This window comes from Pipistrellus hanaki (assembly GCF_964339955.1).
Source record: "Pipistrellus hanaki genome assembly, chromosome: 1".
Taxonomy (NCBI): Eukaryota; Metazoa; Chordata; class Mammalia; order Chiroptera; family Vespertilionidae; genus Pipistrellus; species Pipistrellus hanaki.
This window is the reverse complement of record NC_140503.1, coordinates 81,771,015-81,796,046: the sequence shown is the minus strand read 5'-3', so window position 1 is coordinate 81,796,046 and position 25,032 is coordinate 81,771,015. Positions and strand designations below refer to the sequence as shown.

Genomic DNA, 25,032 nt, shown 5'->3' with positions numbered 1-25,032 from the left:
GCTGTGCTTTATTCAGATCCTGTCAACCTGGTTAACTGTTCATAGAGGAATGATGGGTTATGAAATTCTGCCCACTATTTTCACAGAGAAAGTTGATAGCCCCCAATCAGGGATTGGTGTATAATTCTGTCAGCTGTGTAACTGGAACAAGGAATTATTATTTTTTAAAATATATTTTATTGATTTTTCACAGAGAGGGAAGGAGAGGGATAGAAAGTTAGAAACATCTGTCAACTGCCTCCTGCACACCCCTCACTGGAGATGTGCCCACAACCAAGGTACATGCCCTTGACCGGAATCGAACCTGGGACCTTTCTGACCGTAGGCCGATGCTCTATCCACTGAGCCAAACCGGTTTAGACAGGAACAAGGAATTATTTTGAATGGTTCTAGTTATTTAACAAAGGCGGAGAGTCTAAGATGTCTATTTTTTGAAGCACATAAAGAAAACACTGAGGTGGTAGACCACTTAGGTGGCTGGGATTTTGGATTTTTGAGCCAAAGCAGACAAATTTAAAATTATATGCGTATCCCCAGAATACTTTGCATAGAAAGGGTCAAAGTGAAAAAGGAATTATAGTCAAATTAGAATGTACAAAATCAACATAAAGATCAGTCCCTCTTTTTAATACTTTCTCTTACTTAGAGACAAAGAAATAAAAAATCTCAAATTTGAAATGCAAAGCCCACACAATGTCTCCCTCCCCGCGGGGATCCCCGCTGTGCTCTGGAAGGGTGGCGGCGTCGTTGTGAGGTGAGGCAGTAGGACTCTCGGTGTGCTTACGTGCATCTGTGCCTCCTGAGAAGATACATACACATTTATTGGGGCCTGTGCGTACATCAATACAGCCTTCTTCATCACTCAGGCCAAGGGCCACCTAGCAAAGGCGCGAGACCTACTGACAGAGAGGCAGGGCAGGTGAGTTTTGACGTGAGGAAGAGGTTGTGAAAGGACTGAAAAGGGGTTCCTTGGGTGCCAGGAGCTAGTGGAGGCCTTTCACGTACCCTGGTGAGTGCCGCAGAGCAGATCTGGGAGCCCACCACCCTGGCTCGGCTGAGGAAAAGTTTGACTTAATCCATTACTCTACCCCCGTCCCCGAAACCAGCCTGACAAACAGAATTCTTAAAAGGCCACCATTTTACCATGGTCTCAGATCACGACTATTTCCTGAGGATTAGCATTTTCTGAATGAGACCCCACATACTGGTGGGAATCTACACAACTAGGATAAGGCCCCGAGTTAGCGCCCAGGGTGGCATCCACGGATGACCAGAGTGCTGCCTAGTTGCTTTTGTTTTTCAAGAGGCCCCATCAAAGAGGTTCTAGTGGAATTTTGCTTCTTTTAAAATAAACAAGGAAAATATTTTTCTTGGGGCTCCAGGATATTGGCACATCAGCTGGATCATTTCAGCTGGGCCAGAGGCAGGGTCTGCGGGCCTTTCCTGAGCTCAGGTGTCTTAAGCAGCCCAAGGAGAAGAGTCACCTCGGTGCCAGTTTGTATTACACATTTTAATTTAGGTAATTTGAAAAACATAAAACTTTTTTCCATTCTCTTTAATCCAGTAGCTGTTGTTTTATTTTTGAGTTTTAGCTTGTGATAGAAATGAGAGAATGTGTGTTTCAGTGTATCTCATAATTTTTTTTTTTGTGATGAAAAACAGAAATAAGCATGATGTAAGTCATTTGTTGTTAAAGTCCTTAAAATATGATTAATTGTCCCTTGAAAAGAGTCTGGGAGTAATTTCATAGCAATGTGCTCGAACTATATATAGAGAGAGAGGGAAAGCATGTGCGGGCCCTGTCTTTAACCTGACGTCATGATGAGGTAGGACCCCTTCCCTAGCACCTTCTTTGTGATCGAGGTCAAAGTCTACCTTTTGCTTTCCACAGTTTGGTAGCGCAGCCTGTGTGTCTCTCACTGAATTCGTTAATCACATCATCACATTGTCACATCTGTAGAATTATGTCTTTAAAGTTGTGCTGTAGGAATTAGTTTTTCTTAAAGGATCCCTAAACATGTAAATGGTCTTTTCTTAGCTTCTATAGGGAAAAGATGAAGGTAGAGGGAAGACAAGGACCTCTTTCCCAGGTTCACTTACAATCTCAAAGGGTCCCAGGTATGACTGTGAACGTCTCTGCTACTACGCAAGAGCCTGCTTCAAGATATATTTTATTGATTTTTTACAGAGAGGAAGGGAGAGGGATAGAGAGTTAGAGTTAGACACATCAATCAGCTGCACACCTCCTACTGGGGATGTGCCCACAAGCAAAGTACATGCCCTTGACTGGAATCGAACCTGGGACCCTTCAGTCCATAGGCGGATGCTCTATCCACTGAGCCAAACCGGTTAGGGCAAGAGCCTGCTCTTTTTTTTTTTACTCTGAAGTCTAGGCTGTAACCACTGCTTTGGCTGTCATCACTCTGAGGAGAGCCATGAACCTGGCATCAGTGCCACCCCACCTTCAAGCGAACGGTGCCTGAGTTACAAACCGTGTTCTCCAGAGGAGAGAGGGGACCCCGCTGTGAGCACAACACGGCGCAGACCACGAACCGGAGCCCCTCCGGGCCGCGCTGCACCAGGCTGCTCGTTCACTGGCCCGGCTGGCGGCATCAGAACCCATCCACCCCCACGTGTGAAGGGGGTGGCCAATATGGTTCAATCAAAAGAGAACTGCAGAGAGCCAATGTTACCGAACCCGTGACTGAACATGTGGCTTTTTACGTCAAATACAACCCATCACCCCCCCCCCCCCCCCCATTCCCCAGCCACAGACTGGATGCTCAGTATTATTGAATATCTTTTTTAAATGTCACCGGGTCAGTGGGTTTGGGCTTGCTGGTAGAGATGCAAGAGATGTGCTGCCGTCCCCCCAAACCCGAGGGCCTCTCTGGCTGAAGCACACGGCCATGGCCACGGCTCTGCCCTTACCAACAGAGGCGGTTCAGTTGTTTTTTTTTTTGGGGGAAACTTGGTCCACAGAGATAGACTGAGGACTGAAAGGACATAAAGGAAGCCTGTGTTCATGGCAGGAACATCATTCTGTCCGTAACTCAAAACAAACGGGTCCAAGTTTGCCTTCAGAAATATGGAGAATAAAAGAGAACATGGCCTCTTCCTGTTGGGCTGTCCTACGAAATCAAAGCCCAAGACTCTACATAGTGAGTTACTTGTGCCTCACAAAGAAGGAAACAGTCTAATTCGGTGTGAAGAGGAGACGGAGAGCACCCATCAAAGGCGGCCCTTTAGCCAAGTGTCTCACAAAAGGACGTTTTAGTGGCTTGCATATGCATTAAAAAGCGGCAATACTTGGCGTATTCAGGTAAGTATAGAATAAATAGGAAATGGTGAGATCATCGGAGATTTCACACTCACATTCACAGGGCTGAACAAAGAGCTTCATTATCGTCCTGGCGACAGGAGGACGCATCTGCAGCTCCATTCACCCTCCTGAGGTACCTCCATCAACGGCCGCAAAGAACGGAGAGCGGACGCTTTGTGCTGGAAACTCAGAAATTATCTTCACTTCACTAATGTGGAGTGTGTGTGTGTGTGTGTGTGTGTGTGTGTGAGAGAGAGAGAGAGAGAGAGAGAGAGAGTGTTTCTACTTAATACCACAGCTGGGTGCTTAGCTATAGCCACTGGTTCTCTTTCTACATTCACAAACTGGCAGATGAAACATGAAAAAGAATACTGACTCTTTAATCTCTGCTTTTCCACCTAAGGCCCAAGGCAGGCTGACAGGCAACTTCATTCTGGAAACAGGATTTTTTTTTTTAAAAAAAATTCTGGATTACTTTTTCCTCTGCTTTTGAAAACTGTGGGCTTATAGGGGAATGAACCTGACACAGACTTAAAACAAGAACAAGTTTCTTTATCTAAAAAGTTATAGTCCTTGATGCTTTCAGGAAGGTCATTTTCAAAACCCACAGGAGAAACAGCATTAGAGCCAGAAACTGCATTAAGTGCTTATTTACTCACAGTGGAGACAGTTTTTCATTTAGAATTGCTCATAGGATCAACCAAGGCTTTGATGCTGGGCAGACTTTCCTAAAGATTTTGCAATTAGTGAGCTAGATGTCTTAAATAGCAGGCATCCATAAATTGGTTTTTAGGTTTTTATTTTTTTGTGTGTGTGTTTGTTTTTTGCAAATCTATATGCTGAGCAATATTTGGTAACATTTAATAATATTTAATCTGAGTTCTGAGTTTAAGGACAGAGACCTGTGGATGGATGTTCTGTGAACAATATGCATCATCTATGGATTTTCCCCCTAATACGCTAATGACAGGCCCTGCTTGAGTTGCTATCTGTGTGATTTATAACCTCAGAAGAGTTTTTTTCCTATATCCCAGCCAACTGATAGATTTTTATTAACTGTTAATATTGAATCATGCAGAAAACTTTTCATTGATTTAGAACATGTCAATTTGTTAAGTTTTAAAAATAAATTCCCCTTTTCTGTATGATAATGGACTGATTTGGAGGCCAAAGCTTTTAAACAGCGATGGCAAGGTGTCCTAGGACAGGAAGGATCGAAGTACTTGCAGGTGTGAGTGACATCTGAGATCACAGATACTTTTTCAAGCTGTTTCAGTCCAACCGGGGAGCTCAGTACCACACGTTCCTGCCCTTCTCCACCCAAAACAGCTAAGGTCAGAGGATGTTTAGCCCCACACTTTCTTTTTATTGGCAGGGATTTAATATATTAGGGAGAAGCTGTGACTCTTCAACGTGGAATTAAGAAAGAATCATGGCTAAGAAATGAGGGAATGGTGGATTTATTCTCTCTTTCAATGAATATTTTTTTTTAATGTCTCCGCTGTGCCAGGCACCTGCTGTGGGCCTCTCCTCCTATCGCAGTCTCCATGACTCACAGAAATCCCACTCCCCGTGCCAGTAGTTGGTTTACGGTTGGAATATGAGGAAGCCCTGGACAGTGAGACTCTTTTTCTGTTTGTCTTTGCTTCTATTTGCCTTTGAATGGGAGATAGACTTTAAAAAAGTATATATATATATTTTATTGATTTTTACAGAGAAGAAGGGAAATAGAGAGTTAGAAACAGCGATGACAGAGAAACATCAATCAGCTGCCTTCTGCACACCCCCCACCAGGGATGTGCCCACAACCAAGGTACATGCCCTTGACTGGAATTGAACCCGGGACCCTTCAGTCCGCAGGCCGACGCTCTATCCACTGAGCCAAACCAGTTTCGGCTGGAAGATAGACTTTTGTCAGTTATTGTCACTAATAAATTTATAATAGTGACAACCATGATGGAAAGCATGGGTGTGTGTGGAGGTGTGTGTCTGGCCTGGCTGAATTCTTCTCCTCCCTTTAGAAGTGAAGGGTGATGGAGTCTCGGGGAGGTTATGTGGGAATGGAGGGAGAACTCCAAAAAGGCAAAAGGGATGAAGGTGGGTCTTCTACTCAGATTTGTTTTATGTCCTCTCAGGGACCCTGTGTTTTGGATGCAGTCACTTCATTAAACCCACTAAACATCTTCAATAAGAAGTATGAAAGTGGAGAGGCATAGACATTCAAAAACTAGTGTTCTGTATAAAATCAGTGATATTTAAAGCAGCCCAGACAAATTCTATTTGTTCACTGGTTCTGCAGATTTTCAGAAACCCACGTCCTTTGTTGTTGTGGAAATGTTACCCTCCCAGGGAGCCCTGATTGTTGACTGTTCCCTGAATAGCTATTCGGTCACTTCCTCTGGCGACAGCTCTACTCCGGGGTTTTGTGTTTGATGGTCTCCTCCCAAGTCCCGGTGGATAGACCTTGATTGTTTAAACCAGTCATGTTCATCCCACTGCTGCTCGTGTGTGGCTTAGGTTTAGGCATTTGATGAAACACTGGACAATGAGACATAGGGGGTGGCTCTACTGGAGGACCTACGGGAATACTTTCTTTTCTTTCCAAAATGAACATAAAATGAGGACTGACTCTTTCCTGACCGTGGGCACTGCCTGTGAAGGACTAAGGGTTGGTGGTTCTCGAGCTGTTTTTTGATCATGAAGTGAAAGGTAATCACAGAGAAAGTATAAGTCATTTTACTTGGGTTTTCTGTTATTTGTACCTAGATGAATTCTAACTGACAGGCCCCACCGAAAATCCTAGGGCAGATGTGGAAGTTCATAAATGGGTTCCAATAACCGGATCCTCAGTCAACCCTACATTATGGAAAACAACAACACTGTGTGCTAAAGACATGCACAAATCAAATCGTATGCTGCTCATTTAAGGAAAAAAAAAAAAAATTTGAGGTCTTTTGGAGACATGAGGGATATCGTTAAATGGGTTTATTTTAAGGCAAGTATTTTTAAAATATGTAGTTTATGGAAGGTAAAGAACAAGATGCTATTGTAAGTAGAAATGGAATTGTTCTAGGTTAAAATGGATGATTTAGAAGTATTCCCCTCTTCCTCCCCCCCCCCCCCCCCCCTATAATGATTTGTAAGAGCTAGGGTAATTTTCTCTCAAGTATCATGTGTTCTTTTTTTTTTTCTTCTTCTTCTTTTTTTTTTTTTTTAAATAATTAAGGCAACTACTAATTAAAATAGTGCTAAGAAAAAACACAAGGAATCCACATTAGAATTGTATTAGAATGTATCAGTCAAATCGAAGCTTTGGCTAACTCTCTGAGATTAAGGAGAAAACGTTGTGTGTGATTGAACTTCATGTCCTTCTAAGCCTGGTGTGCACTTACCCCCACCCCCACCCCGATATCTCCGCCAGCGGGGCTGCTTGCCACCTTCTTTCAAGGTCCCGGGAAAAATGCTTCCTGCGGGACTTCTCCATCCTCCCCTAGTTGCCCCTCCCTCTGGGGCTTCTGCGTTTTGTTTATATACCTCAATAGTCCTCCTTTGATGCCCCCTTTTCAAAATGGGCTGTTTCATGCCGTCTTTCCCATCAGTGTGCAAACTCCTTGAAGGTGGAGACCATATATTGGTTATTTTTGGAACCTTAGAGCAATACCACCAAGTTTTGCATATAGGAAGTACTCAGAAATGGTAGATGAACTTGAGCAGGAAAATGGAACAGGAATATTCGTACATGTAATCAAGTACATAGGAAAATATTAACCTGCAGAGAAAACTGAAGGCCTTTTGACGATGAGTTGACTATTACTACTTTTTATACTCAACTTTCCCCACTGACATGTAAACTTTTACAACTTTTTAAAGACGTTAATCACTTTAGCAAATAATCACATATTCATTTCATTGGACCACTGATCGAGAGATCCTGAGAGCCAACGCACTACTCATATTTTACTACTACTAATAAATTTAAAATAAAGTCCTTAAATCCTTAGTTGATGTGTATTTACTTTTACTCCATGTAAAACAATGCCTTCTAAACACTAGTATAGTCAGTACTTCTTAAGCTTTAACGTGAATTGAGTCAGCTGGGATCTTGTTAACCGCAGATTCAGATTCAGGAGCCTGGGAGAGGCCTGACCGTCTGCGTTTCTGTAATGCACTGTGGCAGGGACGGCTGGCCTGTGGGTGGTTAGAGCCATGCTAGTCTGTGTACTCTGAGTTTGCCTGTCCTTGAACTTGAAAAGCCCAAATCAGTATTTTCCACTCCTCCCTGACCCTACCCCTCAAAAATACATAAAATAATAATACTATTATAATTCACTCCTGTGTGAAAACCTGGCTTTCTTTTGTCTCTGTGTGACAAGTCTCTATCGCGGACAGACACACAATATGGGCTAACGTGGCTTTTGAAAAAAGTCAGACATGGCGGCTGTTACATGCATCCCCTTTCATGGGAATTTTCATATTCCCATGGGAGAAGCAGAAACATCATTTGCTTTGGGGAAAGAAGTCCAGACAATGGTTAGGTTGCATCTATTATAAATCCCTGAAAATGGCTAAGATCAGAAAATGGAAGAGGGTCCCCTGTGCTCTCTGGATGTAGCCCACACATCAAACTTGATCCCTTCCCTTTTCCCTTCACCCCCAGCTTCCGCTACCGAGTGCAATGGCAGCACACCCAAATCAACGATTAAATTCCCCCTTTGTTTGTGTGGCAGATGACAAATGCATGGAGGACATCTTGTGTTTCCTAGGCAGGCAGGGCACTTACTTTGATTGATGCTGCGTTGTGGAAAAAAATGAGCTGGGAAGGAATTACAATGGAGGGCCTGCAGACTGGAAGGGGATATACTAATTAGTCCTGCATTAAGCAGTCGGCTTGCATTGGTGATGAGACGCCTTCAGGAGGAAAGTGTAGGGTTTATTGATGCAAAACAGCATGGAATGCATTATGCCAGGTAGCTGTGCATTAGTTTTGTTAGGAAGTATAGAATTTAGTAATTAAGAAAGAAATACTTAGGCTGCTGTATTTTTTTTTTAACACCTCCAAATATATTGGGCAGACCATGCTTTTTAACTCTACACGGTCATCTAGACAAGCTGGAAGTCCTGCTCCCATTCGGAAAGAACCCTCCCAGTTTCCTCATCCCTCAGGGCCCCAGGGAGGGAGAGCTGCCTCCTCTCCATAGTGTCTGGCTTCTTTTCTCTCCAGTCCCACAGCTCCGGAGCCCTGGGCCTGGAGGAAGTCTCCCTTCAGGCCACTCTTTCCAGGTTTTAGAGAGTTGTTGTTGGTTTGACCAGGGGAGAACCGCAGGGCCATGTCAAGATACATTCAACATCTTCTGTGGACAAAAGGCTGGGTTAGAAGGTACATGGAGAGCTTCTTGTCTGGCTTCGCATTTGTGGTGTGCTCATCTATTTCCCAGGCTGCTGATAGAGGTGGAGGAGTAGATGGCTATGCTACTCCATTCACATGGAACAGTGACACTGATGCTCTGGGTAACTGGAATGTGCCACTCCAGGTGATAAGACTAGACAGGACTAGTCATCTCGCGGTCAATGTCTCCCGAGCAAGGGAGAGCTAGAGGGTGATAGGCAAAGATGCTCAAATAATTGGTGATCTGAATGGTTTAATATTCAAACCTTGGCATGTTGATTTGGTCAGTTTGGCCTAAAGAATTGATGAGATGAGCTCAATGACTTCAGTGAGGTGACAAAAAAGAAAAAAAAATCCTAGGAGGATCTTGCTCACAGTATGAAAAAAAGAGGACCTAAAACTCCTTTGGTTTTAGAATACCAGTATCATTTCACTAACTCACTAACGCACAGATAATGTGATTTTTAGTGATTCTCTATGTTGAAACACAGTGAACTATCAGGCGTCTCCTGCTAACCTAATGGGAGAGTAGATGGTTCAAAGTTCTTGGTTCAATTTATCTGAGTTGTCAAATACTGGTGCAGCTGAGGTTTCCTTTTACTTTTCTTATTCTAGAGACAAGTGCACCTAAGGATTTGCAGCTGCCTATGCCAGGAAAAAAGAGATATGTGATAAAGACAGCGTTTTGAGTTATTTAAGTCTACTGAGTCTTTTTTCAAAATCTTATCCATAAACTGGAGCACAAGACAGATATCAAAGTATCAGAAATATCATCAGACAGCTAAAAACTGTCTTTCATGGGCAGCACCAGGAATTGTGCCAATAGCTCTAGGAAGAAAAGCTAAATAGTTAATGTGGTTTATTTTTTAACCATGCCTTTGTTTTAGAATTCAGTCTTATTTTTGAGCTGATTCAGTGTCACCATGACCTTCTCCAGCCAAGAAGGCTCAGCGGAGGCATCTTCAGGAACAGCCCAGGGCTGTGGACAAGGAAGACGCTTGCTGGCTCTTTGCCTTTTCCCCCCAATGTTTACACGACCAGACCAAGACTTATTACATGCCCTGTCATTTTGTTACTGGGCTGGCTTTAGTTAGAGAATTAGGTAAACATGGGACATTCCATCACACAATTTTAGACTCAATCTTACTTTATAACGATGCTAATGTGTATTGTACAAGGCGCGATGCATTTGTATATTTTAGCATTTTTATTTTGGTCACAGAATGCAAAACCTGACATTGGCATCAGTTTGGTGTGTGTGTGTGTGTGTGTGTGTGTGTGTGTGTGTGTGTTTGAAGATATTAAGCTCTATAAGAGCGATGAAATTTCAATCTGATTAGGATCAAAATTCTTCAGGATCAAAACACTCCTTTTTCTCCCCCTACAGTTTTACTAATTGTGTGCTACTTGACATTGTGGAGTTATTCCACAGCATGATAGCTAAATATGTGCAGTGTATTTTACTGTGCAGAATTATCAGCTCATTCTATTTGTTTTTCATGTGTTTAAGGTTATTAAAAGAATTTTAAATTAGAAGTCATGTGTACGAGTTGAAAGAGTGAACTCAATCATTGTTAGTAGGCTAAATCATAAAGCAATAGCCAGTATGTCAATATCAAGTAATGAAAAAAAAAAATCAGGGAATTTGAAAGCATACCTTCTCTGTTTATTACCTGGCAAGATACCAGAAAAATTAGGAGACTACCACAAGAGTGAATGGCAGAGTTGTTTATTTTCAGCGCTCTCAAATTATTCTGGATACTGAAAATGAGAAAAAGTAGATCGGAAAGAATGGCATCAAATATATTTTGTCGGAGACCTTTGCTTTATGGGAAGGAATGAACTGCCCTAGCCCACTATACTTGAGGAATTGTGTTTCTTCAAGCTGTAAATCAAATCCCAGAGAGAAAGCACGATGTTTTCCAAATAATAACCAAGGATGACAAAGTTCTTTTTTTATTTTTGTCAGCATCAGGTTTATGAATTTAGACCTCAATTAAGATTTTCAAATGAAAAAACACCACTCTCTCCCTACGACAGTGTCCTACAAACAATATTCATTTTAAAAGTCTGGCTCTCTGGCCTATATTGGTGTAAAAATATACCTACATACCTTCAGCTTCCTCTAAAGATTCTGATTTTTTCCTCCATTTTCTCTAAATCCCCAGCTACAAAAACCCTGGGTGTTTCCTTTCAGGAACAGCATCATTCCTCCTCCCTCCCTCCAATTAACCGAAAAGCCTCTGCTACAATTCACACGCCCCGTTCATCCACAGCAACGGTGTGTCCTCTCAGTCCCTGGTGTGCGATCCTAGGCGCACACTTGGTGCAGACTGCTGGAGAGCAGGCTTTCCCCAGAGACAAGCTACCGACAAAACTTGACACTGAACTTGGTCCCAGGCCACTTGCCAATTCAGGGTTAAAACCACAGAACAAGACGCTCCCACTCTGAGACTTTGGCTAGACTTTTGTCTCTCCGCCATCCTTTTGAAGATCTGAGTTTGAAAGGAGTGAACAACTGCTGTCCTTGCCGTGGCGAGAAAGGGGGGGGGGTAAGGGGGGAGGGAGGAGGAAGGAAGTGCCAAGGCCACCTGGCTGCTTTTACTACAAAAAGCTTCACTTTCAAGCTCATCTGCGGTGGGTGCCTTGCGGGTGTTTAAAAGCAGCGTTCAGGGTCTTAAACTTCCAGGAAGGAAGCTGGGAGGCCCTCCTCTTCTAGGAGGAGAACATGGGAAGGCCACTCAAAGGGCTCTGGTTGGAAGGAGACGGTCCCTTCCCAAGAGGTCTCCCCGGTCAGTGCCTGTCGCCTGGGGGATGGGCAGACCCCACGCACGCACAGTACCCGGCCCAGCTGGTTCTGATGAGGGAAAACGCCAGGGGGACGCTGGGGTGCAGGTCTCTAGATGGACCCAGCCGGGAAACTGCTGTCCTGCTTTGCTTAAACGCAACAAAGGGTGCCTTGGAGGTCAGCCTGCAGGTCAGAAGCTGGGAACTGGACTCAAAGGGCTGAAATTCGGGAGATGGAGCCTCCTGCTCCTCTGAATCACCCTCTTTCCAGAAATACACCAAGGAGACCCTGCCTTTGAGGGCTGCGCTGGCCCCGTCACGTGCTCCGCCCCTGCTCCCCGGGCTTCCCCTCACCCTGGCGCTGTGGCTGGTCCGCTGGGCATCTTATAGGCTCTGGCCTGTTTGGCCTTGTCTCCTCCCTTGTACATTTTGAAACAGAGACTACACATTTCAGAGTGGAAAGTCACTCCCTAGAAAATGAAGGGGTCAAGAAAGCACTTAAGACAAAGGGTCTGTCATTGCTTCAGGGGAGAGAAAGCACAGGAGACCATGAAATCCCAGGTGAGTGCCTAAAGACCCAGCCATTTCTCTGGGCCCGAGGTGCGACTTCCAATCTCATTCCAACACAAGTTGAAGTGATTTACGTCTCACTTTTTCTCACCGCACGCTGACAGTCCTCTCGGAGGTACACAGGAAGAAACCCGCACTGAAGCCAAACAGGCACCAGAGACAAGCCCGCCGGCTTGTGCCCACGCCCACAGAGAGGTACTTACAGTCCAGGTGGCTGTGCCGAATGCCTTCCACGTCCTCCGCGTGGATGAAGTGGTAGCATCTCTTCCCCACAATGTCTACCGGGGTCAGATCCATGTAATCGCTGATCCTGCAATAAGAACAACAGACTGCGATTCAGAAGGGGAGAAAATATAGAAACTGTCAGATGTCTCAGAAATGAACCTACTGGCGATTTTCATTCTCCCAGGGCACCTGGGAGGATTTGGCCTTTGGAGGGAAAACCCTTTTATACATAAGGTTGTTTTCTTTAATGAATAACAGACTTTTTCTAAACTAGAAGATGTGCTAGATCAAGCAATTGTGTTTAAATAATTAGAGAGGTTTTTTCTTTTCTTCTTCTTCTTTTCTTTTTTTTTTTTTTTTGCATCAGAATACACAGTTAGACAACATAATTCCATGGAATTATTGAGAATCAGGAACAATGGAAGATTCTCATTAGAGGCCAAGATAGTTCAAGGTTACTTAATAAATTTGAAACATGTTATGTTTATACCAAATGATTAGAGACACCTTTCATTTAAACAGATTGGTCTTCTATTGGGTATTTCCATGAAAAAGGGCTTCAGCTGCTTCTTGGCACAAAGTCCAAATTGGCATTTCAAGGGATGGGATTTGAATGCGGAGACACACAGATGCCTGGGGGTGTTATCTTTTTTAGTCTTAGTCATCTGGGAACCCGGCTCTCACTCCTGGCCTTTTAACTGGCACTTTGTGGTGGCGTCCACACAGAAACTTTAAACCGTGTCAGTGGCTCTGCCAGCCTTGTGCGCAGCACTGTGTGTGCGTGAGCCGGTGCCATTGATTGTCCAGACGTCAGTGTCCTTGGTCAGGAGCGCGGGAAAAGGGCACAAAATTGGAAAACACGTTGGGAGAAGCTGCCTGGTTTACACAGACATGTCAGAATGCTTATTACCCTCCCCCCTTCCCAAGTACAGGCTCATTCTGGTCAGTCTAAACTAAAATACGCCTTCTGTTTACTTAATTCCCTTTCGTGTCCCTGCTTGTTTTGTGGTCTGTGACTTCTAATGTATTCAAATACGAAGCGAGTCTTTAGAAATGACATGTTTAAGAAACTCATGAGATCACTGCTGGGGAGTTAACTCTGACTCCCGAGGCAGGGAAATAAGAAATAAAACAAAAAAACAGAATAATATGGAGTATAATTAAAACATGCTACACAGTGAGTGAATGTCTAAATGTCTAGCAATATAAATCCTAGTTGGCAAACGTAGAATTCTTGGCAAGGTAAGACTAAATGGGGTGATAAAAAGGAGTATTTCCTCAGGATTCCACGGTTTTCTGTTACAAAACAGATTAGTCGGTGTTTTCCTGAAACCATTAACTGCTTTCCCTGCACTCTTTACACCCCCTTTCTGCAAATGAGGGGAACAAGGATGTCATTAAGAGGCCCTCACTGGTGTTTCTGAAGTTTGCCAGCTCCTCTGAAAGCATTAGATGTCAGCCTTGCCGGAGGCTGTCCGGGGGAACCCCAGGGAACAGGGCTGGGGGGTGTAGGGGGGTGGTCTGCAGAGTTAGGGATTGGCTTTAGTTTCTAGTTAGCAATCCCCTAATTAAACAACAAACCTGGGGAAAAATCCACTTCATTCTTTAGGGAAGACATCTCTTTAGTTTATTTTTTATTTGAATGAAATCCTCCCAAACAATAGAACCACTTCTTGGTACCAGAGCCTGGGTCTGAGGTGACGGTGACCGGCTCAGTGTTCAGGGACCTCTTACTCTATGTAGTGGGAGCCCCAGAACAGTCTGATGATCTCTATGAGAACCAGAACCCCCTGGCACCTTGCACTCTGAGCCTCAGTATCCTCACCTGTAAAATAGCTCAGAGCTTGGTAAGGGGATGAATGAATGAAACGGACATAGCATTGCACCAGACACACATTTGCACCAGAATACAAGATGCAATAGCAGAAGGCAGCTGTCAGTATGCTTCTCCTGTAGGTCAAATACACAATTACCTCCACATAGGTCTTTTTAATAATTACTATCATCTTCAGTCAGGAAATAATGCTTTATTGTATTGGCTAATAAGGGGTTGTAGAAAACTTTATTTAAATGTGAAGAAAAAATAGCTTAAAGTGGTTATAGAATGTAATCTCAATTACTAGAGTGGCACCATAAGGCACTTGGTTCCGTGGAGCATGTCAAAAGAATTAGTCTGTGATCTCATGAAAATTAAGTGCTAGTTTTGGGATAGGACAATCACTGGGTAAATGTCAGGTAAATAAGACAAGACGCTCCCCTGCCCCTTGTTTTTAGGAATTGGTGTTGGTAATCTAAATCAAGGGAGCTGACCTATATTTCCAAAGAAGAAATACCGTGGTTCATCCTTTGACTTTCTGCCTCCTGGGTCTCCAGCATTCTACATTTGAAACCAGGATAAACAGCTCTATGAGCTGCAGCTGTTTTTCCGTGGGTGCACATGTGTGAAAGGTCTACCTAGGCCAGTGGTCGGCAAACTCACTAGTCAACAGAGCCAAATATCAACAGCACAATGATTGAAATTTCTTTTGAGAGCCAAAATTTTTAAACTTAAACTTCTTCTAACGCCACTTCTTCAAAATAGACTTGCCCAGGCCATGGTATTTTGTGGAAGAGCCACACTCAAGGGCCAAAGAGCTGCATGTGGCTCATAAGTCACAGTTTGCTCACCATGGACCTAGGCAGTTATTATGACCAATTCCTTACCATCTGGCCTGACTTCTGAGGAAAATAAGAGACAGGGAATGCATGAGGGCCCCACAGGATGGAGCTAAGTGCGAGGTTTCTGAGTCTGTCAGATTTGGATTTAAATCTTGGCCTCAGGTAAATCACTTACCTTTCTCTTTCACCTGAAATCACCTGAGGGGGATTGAGACAATGGCAAGACCTGCCTCACAGAACTGTCTAGAAACTTGAGTTAGATGGCACAGACAGGGGTGGGGCAAAAAGTAGGCTTACAGTTGTTCAGATGGAAAATAATACAATAATTAATAAAGAATAATACAAGAATAAACTGTTTCATGTACTCACAGCTACAAACCTACTTTTGTCCCCATCCCCCTTATAATGAGCTCCGCACATTGCCAAGTGTATAGTAAGTGTTCAGTGTTAGACATCTTTATTATTACTTGCCAAGTCTAGCCAATCATTTGGCTAAATACCCTTCCTGATTTCCTATGACCATTCCAGAATACCTTAAATATAGCTAACTATACAGTTAAGATGATACATTTTTTATTAAATGCCACCAAAAGCTTAAAAAATAGATTTAGAGTTACTTATTAAATAACTAGAGGCCCGGTGCATGAAATTCTTATACTGGAGGGAGGGATCTCACAGCCTGGCCTGCCCCTTCTCACAGTCCAGGAGTCATCAGGGGATGTCCTACTGACAGCTTAGGTCCACTACCCATCAGGAGCGGGCCTAGGCCACAGTCTGGCCACAGCCTCCCGCTGCAGGAGGTGACTAGCCTATCAGGGAAGACACACCTCCATTACCCCCTCACTGCTGCTGCCTCTGGCCTTCCTCTGTGGAGGCAACCCTGCAATCAGGGGAAGGTGACACCCCCATCATGCCTCTGTTGCTGCCACTGCTGGCGGTGAGGTTGCCTGAGCCTCAGCCATCACAGCCTCTGCAGCTTACTTGAGTCCTGTCCGGTCCTCATTGCCTGAGCCTTGGGCCCTCTCAGCGGCAGTGGCCCTTGGTGGCTCACCGGAGCTCCAGGGCCAGCCCTGGGCAAGTGGCAGCGGCTATTGGGAGCGCTCACAGCTGCTGCCACCATGTGGGGAGTACAGGCCACCCTCCACTGGACCCTGCCTCCCCTGCCCTCATCCCAAACACTGCAAGTCCCCGCCCACACCTGCTGTGCACACAGCCTGCTGATCAGTCATTATGTTAAGATATCCCAACCAATTTGCATATTACCCTGTTATTAGATAGATAGTGCCTATTTCATGATATCTCCTACCCCACTGAACATTAAGAATCATCCCATTGGTGAATTCTTTTCTCTGAATCCAATCCTGCCTGGAAATGGTTGACATTTCTAACTCAGCTGCAGCACCTTTCACTTCCTGATGGACTGAATGCCTCTTGGCTTGGCCATGAAGAGGTCAATTACCAAGCCACTTGGCCATTCTGCTTTTTATTTTCTTCTTCTTTTTTTAAATTTATTTATTTATTTTTTATTTATTTATTTTTTTTACAGAGAGGATAGAGAGTTAGAAACATCGATGAGAGAGAAACATCAATCAGCTGCCTCCTGCACACCCCCTACTGGGGATGTGCCCGCGACCAAGGTACATGTCCTTGACCGGAATCAAACCTGGGACCTTTCAGTCCTTAGGCTGATGCTCTATCCACTGAGCCAAACTGGTTAGGGCCATTCTGCTTTTTCATTTTTCCTCCATAGGAACTCACAGGGCTCAGTGAGCATGTACTGTATCCATGGCTGATGACACTGAGCCACAAAAGCATCTTCTCCAAACTGACTCTATTCTCATAGCGCTGGGGAGGGACAGCATCAACACAGCTCCCTCAGCAGCCCCTGCACTGCTCCTTTCCCTGCTCCCCTCATCCCAGCAACCTCTTCTCTTTAAATTAGTCCGAGGGCTGCTGACTTCTAGGTGAAAGGTCTGAAGGGGCATTTCCCATTTCTGTGTCCCTCGCTTTGTGCTTAATGGAAAAAGTGAACTTTTAACCAAAGGCCAAAAAATCCTTTTATAAAAGCTCAATCCTGAGGAAGGACTGGCACGTCATTCACACAATGAGTCATCTTATTTTTTAGTTTATGGAAGTGAGAATTACAAATTTTATTTATTATATGTGTAGAGAGCCCAGACCAGTCTGATGACCTATATCAGGATCAAGTGTTTGGTCCTTTTTTCTCTAGGGGGCTCCGATTCTCATTGGTTCCGTATATGTACTGTGGACTAAATGTGCCTCCCCCCAGATTCATATATTACAGCCCTTACCCTCAATGTGATGGTATTAGGAGGCAGGACCCTTGGTTTGGATGAGGTTTAGAAGAGTTCATGGGGATAGTGCCCCTGTGATGGACTGTGAGTCCTTACATAGAGAAGAGCCCTCAGCTCTCTGCGTGAGGACAGCAGAAGGCAGCCGTCTGTAAGCCAGGAAGAGGGCTCTCGCCGGGAATCTCACCAGCCTGCACTTTGACCTTGGACTTCCCAGCCTCCAGAACTGTGAGAAATGCCTGTCTGTTGTTTAGGCCACCCGTCTATGGTGATTTGTTGTAGCAGCCTCAGCCTGAGCTGACGAAGGCAACATGCTTAATGCCTGCCCGTGTGAACACTGACCATCAGGAGTCAGGAAGAGGGTCTGGCGGAGGCATCACTCCTGATCACCCTGTACTTCATCATTTTCCCAATAATGTCTCAGTCTTGCTCTCTCCTTGGATTTTTGGGCAAAATGGGTCTTAATTATAGCACATAGATGCCTAGGTATCCCAATTCATCCCATTGTTATCCCCAATGCAAATCAGGGCAGCAATGTACATTCTAAATTAAAAAAACACACACATGTTTGGTATCAGTCCAAGCATCCATTAAAAATAAGATCGGGATTGATAATGAGCCTCCCTGGGAAAGCAGAACCCTGCAGCCTGCTGACAACACCAACCCTCACCAATGTGCAACATACAGCAGGGCAAACGGAAACAAAAACCAAGTACCTATTTTCACAGTAAATGATATTGAGGTCCATATTTACTCGAGTGACGAACATATGGCAGTCGATTCTGACTTCGTTGATTGTAGGCGGAGGCAGGGCGTGCGCCACGACCACGAGGCCCATGATCTGGCTGGGGATGGTCCTCCCGTGGGACAGGGACACCCGCAGGCGGAGCCGGCCCGTGATGTGGATCACCTGGAACAGAGCAGTGAGGACAGGACACGGTCACAGTCACATCTGGGATGGAACAGGAACAGTGCTTCTTTGGAGAAATGCGAAATTACACCTGGCACAGCCAATATTAGCTTTTACCCTCTGCAATCAGAATGGCTGTCGAAGAGCCTCCATGTCCTCAAGGCAGGCAGCAATAGAGAAATATTATACTCTGAGCATGTCCCAAGGCAGCATTATTATTATCTATGCTGTTGCTACTTTTCAGGCACTTTTTTTTTTTTTTAAGATTTAGAGGAAGTTCTTCAACCAGCTAAATGTAAATGACCAGAAAGCTGAGCACTGAGCTGCGAAGGAAACATTTGCACCATCAGCCCTTGTTCATGGATGATGTCTCTTTCTCTCCAGATCCACACTGAGTAGGATTACATGGCCAACTCCTTTCAGAAGTGTGGCTCAAATGAAGGAGTTGATATTGCAAAAGGCCAAAGACTCCGTGAATAAAAGACTCGGTGGGGATGACATGAATGCACCCTTTCTGAGCACAGAAATCTGCAGGCGATACTGAATAAGCAATAATACTGTGATTTACTGCCGTGCCCATAAGGCTGAACGTGGGAAGATCTGGGCCTTCTTTCCTTCCTTATTTCTTGACCTCCTCCTGAGGAAGGGTGAGGGAGAGCCACACCATTTAGGGGGCTCCTTTTGGTCACTTATGCAGAAACAGGAAGGAGAATACTGGGCTATGATTTTCACTTCGTTAGCCCAAATACACAATCGGTAGCCCAGGCCACTAGAACCAAATGAAAGGCATCTCTTGAAAAAGTTCCTTTGCTTATCAGCTGTATGTAGAAGAGCCAAAATGTTAACTTCATTAAATGATGTTTTGGGGAATCAAAATCATGAAAGGATGGAAAGTGGAAAGGATCTATGTGGCTGTGCTTTGGAATGATGGGAGTTGGGTGTGTGTGTGTGTGTGTGTGTGTGTGTGTGTGTGTGTTCTAGCTGTGTTCCCAGGACTTTGCTGCAGTGTGCAGCGTGGTCTTCTAGAGCCAGGGCGTTGAGGCCATCGCTGCGATGCACTGGACCCAGAGCTCAGGGCGGTGGCGAACCAAGCTTCACAGGTGCTTTGCCTTTCCAAGTGCAGCCCTTTTGAGATATTACTTTTCCCTCTTTGCCATAAGGCAGTGGTTGGCAAACTCTTTAGTCAACAGAGCCAAATATCAACAGTACAACGATTGAAACTTCTTCTGAGAGCCAATTTTTTTAAACTTAAACTTCTTCTAATGCCACTTTTTCAAAATAGACTCGCCCAGGCCGTGGTATTTTGTGGAAGAGCCACACGTGGCTCACGAGCTGCAGTTTGCCGACCACGGCCATAAGGAACCGAGGTGGGGAGCGGTTTCTGGACTCCCAGGAGCACTAAGACCTAGCGGCTGCTCTGCTTCCCAGGGGCTTGACTGGTAATTCCTTTCTCATTTTGTTTTTGTTTCCCTTAAGTTATTCAGTTTCCCGAAGCCAGCCACACTGCTGTCAGTCAGGACCAGGATCCAAGCTGCCGGCTGCCCTGCGAGTCCTGGCTGCTCTGCATCCCCCCTCTTCCCTGTCCCCCTCCACGTGGCGCCCAGAGCCGCCCATCTGGAAACGCCAATGAGGAGGATTATTTAGGTTATTTCAGGAGCAGTTTTTCGATCACCCACATTTGAAGTTAACTAAATTCATATTTAATGCACCTTTGCTTTAAGTTTTGGTCGGATGAGCTACCTTATGAATACTAGAAAATGTACCTAGAGGCAAAGATGCTAACACATCATCACAGACACATTTTTTTTTTTGCAAGACCTCATTAGCTAATAAAGAAATAGCTAAAAGAATCTGATTAACTTCACAGGAGGGGTGTCAACAGTTCCTGGTCCTCCTCCCAGCCAGGCTTATGTAGATGCTCATTTATCATTATCTGTCTTGCCCTATCAGGAACACTCAGCTTCTTGGAAAAACACAGATCTATAAATGCTCAGGAAAACACACACCCAGAAATGATATGCTAAGTAAATCCCTGCTTGGTGTTCTATTGGAAAGTGATTTATAGGTGTCTGGGCTAGAACACATTTTGGGGAGACAGACAGGCTACTGGGCCGAGCTGCCTGCAGGTCAGATCTCCCGGGCCTCCATCGCCAGCTTTGCCGGTGGCCGCCGAGGTGTCGCTGAGGATCACAGTTGGGTCCGGTGGGGTCTAGATTTGCCATTTGCTCATTTCATTACCCTGGGCGAGTCAACTCTCTGCATCTCAGTTTCCTCTTCTGTGAAATGGGCATAATCACTATTCTGCAGTTATGTTATAAAAACAAAAGGAGATAATGGAGGGCAACACTCTCTAAATTGTAAAGAAGGCTGCAAATTTCACTATGATTCTGTTGGCCTTATTATCACTTGCATAATAAGGATAAGAAGCAAGATTATTAATTTAATCTTGACCAAAAGCCTGGTAATGAATTATGAAAGTTTGTGACCCTCTAAAATGATAATGTTTGGAAGAAAATTTTGGAGGGTCTATTTTAGGTCCTTTTCACTTCCATTTTTTTTTTAGGTGAGGAAAGAGATTCTGGAAAGTTCATTCCCATGTAGAGTTACCTGACTTGGAAATGGCAAAAAAGAGCCTAAATCCAGGTTTGTATGTCTTGTGTGTCATTTCCAGTTTATCCCTGTATACATTTTATGTGCATATTCATATTGATTGGAACATTATGACAATTTACTGCCTTCGGTAATCTGAATATAAACCTTTAAATAGACTTCTCTTATAACCAGAAGCTCAGGTGATTTGAAAAGTCTGAGAAATAGCATGAACTGAGAAGAAAAAGAAAACTAAGAAACTTACTAATGTAATAATTAAACAGTTGTCAAGAAATGTCAAAGAACAATCAGAGGGTGTGTTTGTTCATATGCGCGTCTGGGGGTGAGGGAGGGTGAGATGGAGTATGTTGGGTCACATAATTAACTTTTTGGTTTTAAATTGATATGTTTTTCCAAATCCATCGTGATCCCAACAGTTTCCGCACCCCCCCCATGTGACCAGTTATGTTAAAATAACCAGGTTATGTTGAAATTGTAGAACATGTGAAACAGCACCTATCCAAACACATAGACTGTTGTTTCACTTGGCAGTTGCTTTTAAGGCAGGAGATACAGAGCGGGAGTCCGGGTTCCAGCCCGGGCTCACACCGCAGAGCACTGCGATGACTTGCTTCCAGGCTGGCGTAGTAGAGATTAGAACCCAGTCCCATGAAGAGGATACGTATTCCATAAAGGTGTTCGTTGTTTTCTTAATAAGATCAGCAAAGGGCCTTTTATTTTACTTTTAAGTTTCTAAAACCTATAATGTACAAGGGACCTTGCTATGTGCCAGAAAGTAGACCAAGATGAATCAAATATGAACATTTCCTCAGAGCTGATGGACAACAAAGTGGGAGCAGACATATGTAATCACCTGTAGTCCAGTGACATTGGGAGATGACACAGTGACTGAGCGAGAGAGTAGTTCTCCATCCTGGTTATGTGGCAGAATCACCTGTGAAGCTTTGCTAACACGTGGATTCCCAGGTTCTGTCCCCCAGGGATTCCAGTTTGTTAGGACTGGGTTGGAGTCCAGCATTGGTTTTGAAAGCTCCAAATGTGATACATCCTCCTGGAGAATAGGTGGCTTATGGGTTTGGAGTTACCACTGGTTCTCAGTCTGCCACACAGTGGAATACCAGGGAGTCTTAAAAGTCCCCATGTTTAAGCTGTACCCAAAACCAATTAAACAGGGACCTCTGGGTCTTATAGGGCTGCTCAGGGGATTAAGTAAAAATGTATTGATATATAAAGTGCTTATGTATGTATGTGTGTGTATATATATATATATATATATATATATATATATATATATATGCTGACACATAGTATATGCTCAACAAGTACTACTTTTATTAAGTAACAACTGTGCTCCATAAGAAAGGTAAAGGATAAGGTCTTTGGAAATTCAGGGTAGCTAGAAATACTTTTAACTGAATGGATCAGGAAGGATACGTGAAAGTGGCATTTGAGTACATTGTTGCCATAAGATATGGTCATGGAATGGTGGAAGGGCTTTTTAGATTGAGAGAAGAGCGAGAACAAACGAATATAAAAGGGAACCTATTGGCACAGGAGCAATAGGTGACAACAGGGGACGAGACAGGGATGGGCCAAAATGTCAGATACAGGTAAAGCAGTAGAGATTGGCAATGGGAGGTGCTGAGGAGAGCTGGCACCATGATTTTGAGCCTGCCTCATAGGATAAGGGGGAGGAGGAGGATGATGATGGTGATGGTGATGATGATGATGATGATGATGATAATGATAGGCTGAATGGTAATTGTAATACAGGAACTACCAGTGTGCGGGTATGAGAGGTGTGGAGACGGATTTCCCTGTGGACCTTGTGTATTTGGGTGGGGTAGGGTGAGGGGGCCTAAACAACGTGTCCAGGGGCTAGTTGGAACAAGGACCTGCATGCTTAAGAAATGCCAGTTGAAGGTACAATTTGGATTCTTTTTTTTTTTTTTTTTTGGAGGTGATAGTTAAAACCAGGAAATTCAGTGATATTACTAACAAAGAAAGCAGATGAGAGAATACTAAAGGCATTTCCCCCTACTGTACTGTAAGTACCCGAAGCTTAAGGCAACTTAAGTTTTCCTCTAAGTTAAGGTTCTCTTGCTCTATAATAATTACGTTTGTCAAAAATAGAAACATTTCTCAAAGCTCTAAAGTCCCCTTTTCTCCACCAATTCCATCCTGATAGAAATGCCAAATTGTTGCCCGTCGCAGTAGTAACACCCAAAAGAACGGGATGGCTTCCTTACCAAGTGAGGTGAGTGGATGGAAAATGATTTTGAATGTAAATGTATAAGCCCAGATACACATATTTTGTGAAGAGCCATTAACACCATACAAATAACAGAGCAGCTTTAAAATGAAAGGAGCAGTGTGGAGTAGAAATAACACTGAATTGGGAAACCCTTGCTTTCAAGTCCTGGTTCCGGCTGCCTTGGCAAGGCCTTTGGCTGGGGCCGCGTTTCCTCAGATACAAAGGGGGGGCTAAGGAGCAGACAATCAGACCGAGGGCTTCACTGAGTTCTAGAGAATGCCATGGCCGAGTGCTCAATAGGACGGCCCTCACTGCATGGTGGACTGGGAGTTTGAGTACAGCTGCAAGTTAATACATGCAAAGTACACTTCAAGAATCAAGCAATGGGATTCTTCTGGGTCATCGCTGAGTTGGAGCGGTGCTTTTGTTTGGGCCGATACCGGTGAAAACTGCCTCTGTGTTGTAAAGGTTCATCTGAGTCTGGTCTTAAATCCACCTGCACACATTCGTCAGAATCGATTTCTGAACTGAGCGAGTCTTCACCCCTGAGCTCAGTGCTGTATTAGAACTCAATCCTCGCCGAGCTTCCTTTCATTGTTCTTGCTTTATCATAAAGAGCGGTACAAAAATGCGAAAGCCCATATTTCCCAGAACCCCTCACACAGCACTGCCCAGATGCCAGCCCCAGGGAAGCAGAAGGCACAGGATTTCTGAGCTGAAATTCCACCGTGGTTGTTTTTTTTCTCTTTTTTTCTTTTTAACAAGAACCTCCAAATTAACATTATGCATCAGTCTTACATTGAAGAAATTATTGTCGGACTCTTATTTTTCTTCTCTGCTACAAGCTGATTTGCGTGAGACTGTAAGTCCCTGTCCTCGGAATTTAAGTTGAGTGGGGGAGTGTGAACAAGCTACGTTGCTTGGACAAATGTATATTTCTCTTCCTGCCACATGCTCCTTTCAGTCATCGGTTAGTGACAGACGCTTAGATGTGCTCCACTAATATCTCCTCCTGAGCAAAGGCCTTGATAAAGCCTCCCCTCAATCGATACTTAAAGAAGGGAAGTCCATGTAAGAAAAAAAAAAAAAGCATCTGGAAGCTATCCTCCATCTTTTAGGGGGAAAAAAAATCTCAGTAATATGAAACGTTTTCTTTATCAAAAGGAAGTGCTAAGTATTATGTGCATTATTTTCCACATATAATGTAAAGGAGAGAATAGGGCTAAGCAAATAGGGGCACAAAAATGCTGCAGGCACGAAAGAACGATGGATTCCCTGGGTTTAGAGCATCTTCAGAGATTTTCACTTGTCCTTTAAGGGAATCTAAATTTACCTTAAAAACCTTAGCTTCCTTCTGGCACTTTTCTCTTTTTCCTTTCATTCCCCAGCAGAAGTCTGTTTTAGCATACAGATCATCAAGAAGCTGGCTCCGAAGGGAGAGCCAGCTAATTATTTCTAAGCGATGGGGGCTGTGAGGTGGCCCATAACCTGCTGACAGATAAAGGCTTATCAAGGTCTTCCAAGCTCGACATCTAGCCTATAGAGTAACAACTTAATCTGAACCAGCCTGAGAAGATCAGCCCCATGCAAGTTCCTTCATGCAAATTTTTTAGGGATCGGGCTTTCCGAGATTTAGACCATATTGGTTCATAGGTTGGAGAATCTGCCCTAACAGGTCTCTCTGTCCCTGTCTGTCTGCCTCCTGCCTCCTAGGTCTTGGCACAAGGTCTGGGGGGGGGGGGGGGGAGGGGGGAAAGAGAGAGAAAGAGAGATCTGAGACCAAGTACTTGTCCACAGAGGTAAGCAATATGCACAAGAATACCATCTCCCTCTCCTTTCTGGAATGTCAGGTTCTATTTCTGGAGACTAACTCCACTCTAGGGGACTTTGTCATAATTCACATTGGGACTTTGGCAGCAGGGGATTAAAAAATGACCGAAGAGGGAAAGTTATTTTTAAAAGCAGAGGTGAGATGGGGGGGAGGTGAGACTGGGGGGA

At 44.2% G+C, this 25,032-nt stretch overlaps 1 protein-coding gene across 17 annotated transcripts in view; it reads right to left on the bottom strand.

Moving 5' to 3' along the window:
* Positions 1-25,032, bottom strand: part of NPAS3 (neuronal PAS domain protein 3) — an 865,565-nt gene that overhangs the window by 12,474 nt on the left and 828,059 nt on the right. For all 17 annotated transcript variants that reach the window (XM_084874501.1, XM_084874511.1, XM_084874510.1 and 14 more), the window contains 2 exons: positions 17,977-18,170; positions 12,269-12,375 (listed from right to left, as the gene is read on the bottom strand). In XM_084874501.1, the coding sequence (XP_084730627.1) occupies positions 12,269-12,375; positions 17,977-18,170 (301 nt within the window). The remainder of the gene's footprint in view (positions 1-12,268; positions 12,376-17,976; positions 18,171-25,032) is intronic.